General features: G+C 28.7%; 1 protein-coding gene across 1 annotated transcript in view; it reads right to left on the bottom strand.

The window, feature by feature from the left end:
- LOC108756546 overlaps nt 1-7,095 on the bottom strand; it is a 37,709-nt gene that overhangs the window by 3,686 nt on the left and 26,928 nt on the right. The window contains exon 2 of the mRNA XM_018500437.1: nt 1,670-1,786. Coding sequence (XP_018355939.1) covers nt 1,670-1,786 — 117 coding nt within the window. The remainder of the gene's footprint in view (nt 1-1,669; nt 1,787-7,095) is intronic.

The raw sequence follows: 7,095 nt of genomic DNA, 5'->3' as shown, positions 1-7,095 counted from the left end.
AAAATATAATAAATATAATATAAAAAATAAATATTTTTAATAATAAATTAATAAACTAATATTACTGTATACGCGCAATGACATTATCGAATAAGGAGCCTTTTGGATTCAATACTTTATATCAATATTGTAGAGGAAAGTCGCTGATACTGACATAAGTCTCCTAAAGTGACACCCCCTTATTTCTCAGAAACTAACTATTGCACTTTACTAATAGTATTAATACTAATAAAATAATAATCTGTTTAGCTAATTTTGAAAAAATGCAACCTCATAATTCGCGTATTTGTGGCTTATTTCTATATCAAATCTAAAAACGAATTCTACGAATGCGAAAATAAACTTTTTACGATTTTCTTTTGTAAATTGCGTAGTTTAAAATAATAGTGATTATATTATTAATAATATTACGTCATTTTAAATGCTTATAATTTCCTAAATCAGTTTTATTTATATTATTTTTTCTCTTAGTTTTTTCATAATACGATTTTAAATTTAAAATTGGAGTACAGCGTAAACCGCCACACCTATCTATAAAACAGATTATGAGCTAACTTAATCTTTATAATGTTGCTTTATAGTGTCAAAAAACTCTATTGGAGCTGAAGACAATCGTACATATATGAAAAAACTATCGCGTTACATATTTGCATTTTGCAGAACAGCGTAAAATAAATATGCATATATAATTCAATAAAAATGTTTTATAATGAAGTAAAAAGACTCTGGAATGTCTAATATGTATGCATTCACTTGTAGGTACTTTATATAGATAATTCCTGCAAAAGAAAAAGAATAGGAACACACTGCCTACTGTGTCAATTTTGGAGACATTTTTGCTTATCTCGCGAAAAAATTAATTATTGCAAAATTGCAAACAATATTATAAAAACTGCTTATATGATGGAAGACACTTTTTAGTTTGTATATTATACTTCTATTTTTGAAGTTTTATTTTGAACTTTTGTTTAAGAAATATTGCCTAAAAACAAAATGGTATGTCGATATCGGTGACTTTCTTCTACAATACGCGCGATGACATTGTCGCGATTGAAAAAGGAGCCTCTTGGACTTAATACCAATGTGATAATTGCAGGATCAAGCTACCAATTTATATGTCCATCAGAAGTCTATATATTTTTTTTTCTTATTAGTTTTAGTATTAAGCCGTTTATAATTTAAATATATATGTTTATATCAATTGTTTATTACATGTTTGACACTGATAATGATCGGAGTCGAAATGTCATTTGTATAGTTTTATATTTATATCTTTGTTTAATTCATTAATTATATCATACTTATTATATTCTATGCTTTTCTTATGATTCGTAACCCTTTTCAACACAATTTTGATTTTTTTTTTACCTATTTACTCATACACATAGGTATATTTCGCAAAAAGATATAGGCTATACGTAGATAATCCAAGTCTCACATATTTCGAAATAAATTAGATAAATTCAAGGAATAACTCTTAAAATTGGACAACTTTTTAAAGTATTGTACTTATTTACGAAAATATAATTAAGAAAGGGAAAATCTAATTAAATATGGGAATGTTATCTCAAATAATAAAAAATATTAAAAATCGAAACTTTTGTTTAAAATTGCGTCAGATAAACTTCCTTCTCCCTTAAATCAAAGCAGAAATTTAATTCATACTTACAGATAATGTCATTCCGGGAAAATGTAAGCAGATTGCGTCCTCGGGCCAATTGTTAGCCACGTAGAAATGGAATTCCCAGACTCTGTCTTGTATGTAAGTTAATACAGTTTGTTGAAACTGCAAGAAATTTATATAAATATTAATAAAACAGTCTTCTAATTAAATAACATAGTTATATAATTAAGAAGTGATATAAAAATAATTAAATATTGTTCATGGAATATGGAATTGAAAGCGACATTTACATTTACAAAATAGAGGAATTTATTTGCGTGCGTCAGCCTTAACAAAGCTGCCGTCTAAAATGAAATATATACAGGGTGTTGAATTTAAATGTCAAAACTTTTGGAGCGTGTAGGCAATCGATAAACTAAGAAAAAAAAATCCTGTAGAAATATGCTCGTTTTCGCTTCGTTTTGAAGAAAATTTGCAAAAAAGACAAAACGTTATTGCTTCGTTCTCGTATATGAAGGAGTAGTATCTTTGCCATCCCGATTACCTGATTTGACACCACTGGACTTTTTTGTGTGGAGAACCCTGAAGCAGAAACTTTATTCGTCGTCAATTAACTCAAGAGAACAATTGAGAAATCGAATCGAAGCTGCAATATACCAAATATCAGATTAGTGTTTAACTATAATACGAGCTGTTCGTATTAGATGCATTGTTGCAAGAGGTCAACTCGTATAGAATATTTTTTAGGATCAGATTAAAATCCAGTCAGATTTCTCAAAAAAATTATGGATTCTGGTTGGGAAATCTATGAAGATTCTGATCAGAAGTATAATGTTTAGTAAATTAGATTCTAAATGGGAAATCTAAACAGATACTCGAATTTTCTTCTAATGTAAAAACGTATCTTGTAAATTTAATTAAACAAAAATGCATTTTATTGTTTCTATGTTTAAATTTAGAAGAATGTAAGGCAAAACGAACATTTATGTTTCCTTTATTATATTAATAAAATAATTACAATAGAATTGTTACTTCTGTGTTAATTATTTATAAATAAATTGTATAATACTGTCTACTAAATTACTGTCTACTAAATTAATTTTATATTAATTTATATCACTTTTTTAATCAAATAAATCAATGTACAGTATATAATTATACTAAATATAAATAATGCAGTTAAAGTATAATTTAACTAATATTATTGCAATCACAATATTATTTAACTCTAAAATAATAAATAAAAATAAAAGGTAGGGTTACTAGACGTAATTGTGACAGTGAGGATAAGTGTGACATGCATTTGAATGCAAAACAAATTTTGGGGTTATTTTTATCAAACACATAAAAAGTATAATTGTTGATTACTTTCAATATGTTTAATAAAAATAATCCCAAAATTTATTTTTAATTCAAATTATTGTACGTCACATTTACGCCCACAATTACCCCTGTCACAATTACCCCTAGTGACTCTATACAACAATATAAAAAAGAAAGCTACGTACATCATCAATCAATATTTATGTACAATTTTTATTTTTTATTCTATTGCAATGCAATGAATTTCATGTTTAATAGATATATTATAAAAATGTGATTTTCCATTCGATTTCATATATATGTATAAAACCGTGATTTTAACTAATGATACAAAAAGAACCATGTGAATTTCTGCACTGATCTATTCCGATTCTGAACAGAAAATTCAAATTTGAGATAAAAATAGATTTCCTAATTCGTATCACAGTGCGATTTACCTACTTGGGACAAATGTGGATTTCCCATTCTACATATTTCCATATAAGAATGACACAATTTTCATGAAAAAAAGGAAATGCAAATTTCTATGTTATTTCTATTTCAATTTTAAACAGAAAAAAATTCAACTTTGGGATAAAAATAGATTTGCTAATTGGTGCGATTTACTTATTTGGTCATTCTAATCAGAATCTAAGATGTATTTGGGAAGATTTTGGAAAATTTCTATGCGGGAACATTTTGAACAATATCTATTGTATATTAAGCAAGCGGATAAATACAATGCGAATAAGTAATAAGAAAGTACAAAAATGAAAACTACGTTTTGTAGATTTTTGCGATTTTTTCTAAAATAAAATAAAAATGAGAATATCCCTATAGGACTTTTTTTTCTTCCAGAAGTTTATCGATCCTCTACACGCTTCTGAAATTTTGACATTCAAATTCTAAACATCCTATATAAATTACTAAAACAATACAGGCGCGCGCTATTTAATTTCATTATATATGAAATATATGTATATATGTATATACATATATATACACTCAATTATCGCATAGATAAATTTATATTTAAATTTATAATGCATAAATTCAAATGGGCATAACTCTGCGAAAAATGGTCGCAATTAAAAGTTCTTTTTTATTTTCAAGAGTAAAGTCTGTACTTTGCGAAGCTTCCAATAGATTTTGAATCAATCCTAATCCCTGGCATCTTTTAAAAAATAAGGACGTTTTTTTTTCTTAAGAAATTTGCATAATTTGACGCGCTCTGACAGGGTGAAATAAATTTTTCTCGTTAATGTCGTAATAATCGTCATAAAGTATGGACTTTTCTCTTACAAATTAAAAAAAAAAATTAAACTTTGTACGATTTTTTTTCGAGGAGATACAGCGTATTAAACTTACCTATGCATTTTATTCAATTATCGCCAGCATTAGCGTTACTCGATGCGCATCACGGGGAGGTTTGATTTTGCGCGCGTGCATGAGCATGTATATGGGGGAGAGGGAGAGGGTGAAAGTATGTGGGTGTATATTTGCTCTTTAAAATTGTATATTTCTGTCTCGTCTTCGGACCTCTTGTAAACGTGCACTCATGCAAGCTTTAATCGAAGCCTAAGGAATTTCTGATCACATTTGATGCAATGTTGTTTTCAGTTACTGCAGATTTGTCAGCTGTTCCTCTAATCTTCGTAGTCTTCTTCCTATATCATATCCCATACATGTTCAATGGGATATAATGTTGCTTCCAGTTGCTGCAGATTTGTTAGCTGTTCCTCTAATCTTCGTAGTATTCTTCCTATCATATCCCATACATGTTCAATAGGATTCAAATCTTCGCTCATTGGTGGATGTTTTATCCTGATGTAGGATAATGCTCGCCCACATACCGCCAGAATTGCAATTAATTTCCTCGAAGAAAAGAACGTCGAGATGCTACGACATCCACCAGTGAGTACGGATTTGAATCCCATTGAACATGTATGGGATATACATACACAAATCTGCAGCAACTGAAAGCAACATCAAATATGATGAGAAATTCCTCAGACTTCAATTAAAGCTTGCATAAATGCACGTTTATAAGAGGTCATCCGAAGACGAGATGGAAATACATAATTTTAAAGAGCAAATATACACCCACATACCTTCACCCCCTCCCTCCCTCCCTCCCATACACATGCACACGCGCGTGCAAAATCAACCCAGCAACCTCCCCGTGGTGCGCATCGGGTAATACTAATGCTGATGGTAATTGAATAAAATGCATAGATAAGTTTGATACACATTATTATTTGATATATGTAGTTTATTTCAATTAATTAAATCTTTTTTTTTTTGTATTATGTACTCATTTCATTTTCTAATAAAGAGTTTCTTTATGGTCAAATTGAGGCATTTGATTTGAGGATGTCAATACAAAGCGATATACTTTAGAACTCGCATAGAAAATTTTTTGGAATCTAATTGGGATCTAATTCGACTTCCCCCGCCTCCTCTCCCTCAAAATCGTGGATTTTGGTTGGAAAATCTATGAAGATTCCAATCAAAAATGTAATATTTTGTAAACGCGATTCTAAATAGAAAATCCAAACACATCCCAATTAGAAAATCTAAACAGGTCTCAATTAGAAAATCCAAACAGATCCCAATTAGAAAATCCAAACAGATCCCACTTACTTTTCTCAATATTTGTTTAAACTCTTTTTTGTTTTTATTATATATTATAATAAGTTAAATACTTGAAACACTTTGAACGTGTACAATCGTGAACAGAATGGTTGCAACACTTTTCTTTCAATGGATTTCGGAATACAATATGTCAAAGACATTGTGTACTCTGAACCTCTAACAACTCATGATAATATGATTACTCGAATTACTACTATGCTTAAAAATATTTCACCGGAGATACTAAAAAGAGCAGTGGATCATTTAACACACCGAATTCATCTGTGTCGTCGAGTCCATGGTCAAAACATTTATTGTAAGGAACGGAAATACGAGGCATACATTTTACTTTACTATGAATTTGTGACTTAAATTAATCTTGAATGTCCTTGTGTAATACATATATCAATAAATTTGTCTTAAAAAGGACTGTCATATAATGTAATAAAAAAATATGGCATTTCATTTAAAAAAATAAAGTTTACCTTGAAATATCCCCAACGTGTCCGTTCATAAAATAATTATTTCCACTACGTGATGTCCCTCTTTGTACTGAACATGTTGATATAAACCATTTTTCCATATGTCTTCAAGTTTTGCTAATAATTAAATCGATCACTTTATACGAATTACCCTGTATATCCTTTAAAAAGATTTATAAATTTTTTTGCGATTTCTTGTTTGTCTAAAGTTGAACCGAAATTTACAAAATTATTCATTGATCGCAACAACATTTCAATGCCAAAATCGTCTACTGTATTAAATACATGTAAATTATTTATGTTTTGAATTTGACGAATATCATAACGTAGATCTTCGATAGCTTTTCTCATTGTTATTATAATTTGTCTGTTGGTTAAAATGGCTTTCAATAAAAGTTGCCTTCCTAGAAATAAATGTTAATAGAATAGAAATATAATTTTTATAATACTAATATAAATTACTGAATATAAAAAAATATAATGTTAACAATAAAGAAAAAGCTTCTATTATAAAATATCGAGTTTATTTTGGATAAATGCTGAAAGTTTGAGCTGAATTTAAAAAAATAATAAGTCATTTCGTGAATTTAATGAGCTTTAAGATACTATTTTATGTAAAATTTAATTTAAATATTATTATCATATTAAATATTTATTATAATTTATAATATTAAATGAGAAATGTTACTGAGTTTCCTGTTGGAACATGACCTTTACCAGATGAATAGTTTCTTTCATAAGAAGGAGATGACATAGGATGGCATCGAAGATGGACATAGAAAAGCTCAAATAGCAGAACACGAAACGAAATAGATTATTTTATTGCGGATAAAAAATACATATTCAAAAATGTCAATGTTCTAAATAAATTTGCAACTACAAGTAACTATCAGATGGTTAGAGCAATAATAGAAATACATACCAAGAAAGGTATAAAATGATAAAGAAGAAGAGAACCAAACCTTGGACATATCCTATAAGTGAAGACGATTTCGAGAAATGTATCAGCGACACCCTACAAAAGGCATAGACTACAAATGACATATATATATA

This window comes from Trachymyrmex septentrionalis, unplaced genomic scaffold, assembly GCF_001594115.1.
Source record: "Trachymyrmex septentrionalis isolate Tsep2-gDNA-1 unplaced genomic scaffold, Tsep1.0 scaffold101, whole genome shotgun sequence".
NCBI lineage: Eukaryota > Metazoa > Arthropoda > Insecta > Hymenoptera > Formicidae > Trachymyrmex > Trachymyrmex septentrionalis.
Note: the sequence above shows the minus strand (reverse complement) of the source record. Positions and strands in the feature narration are given on the sequence as shown.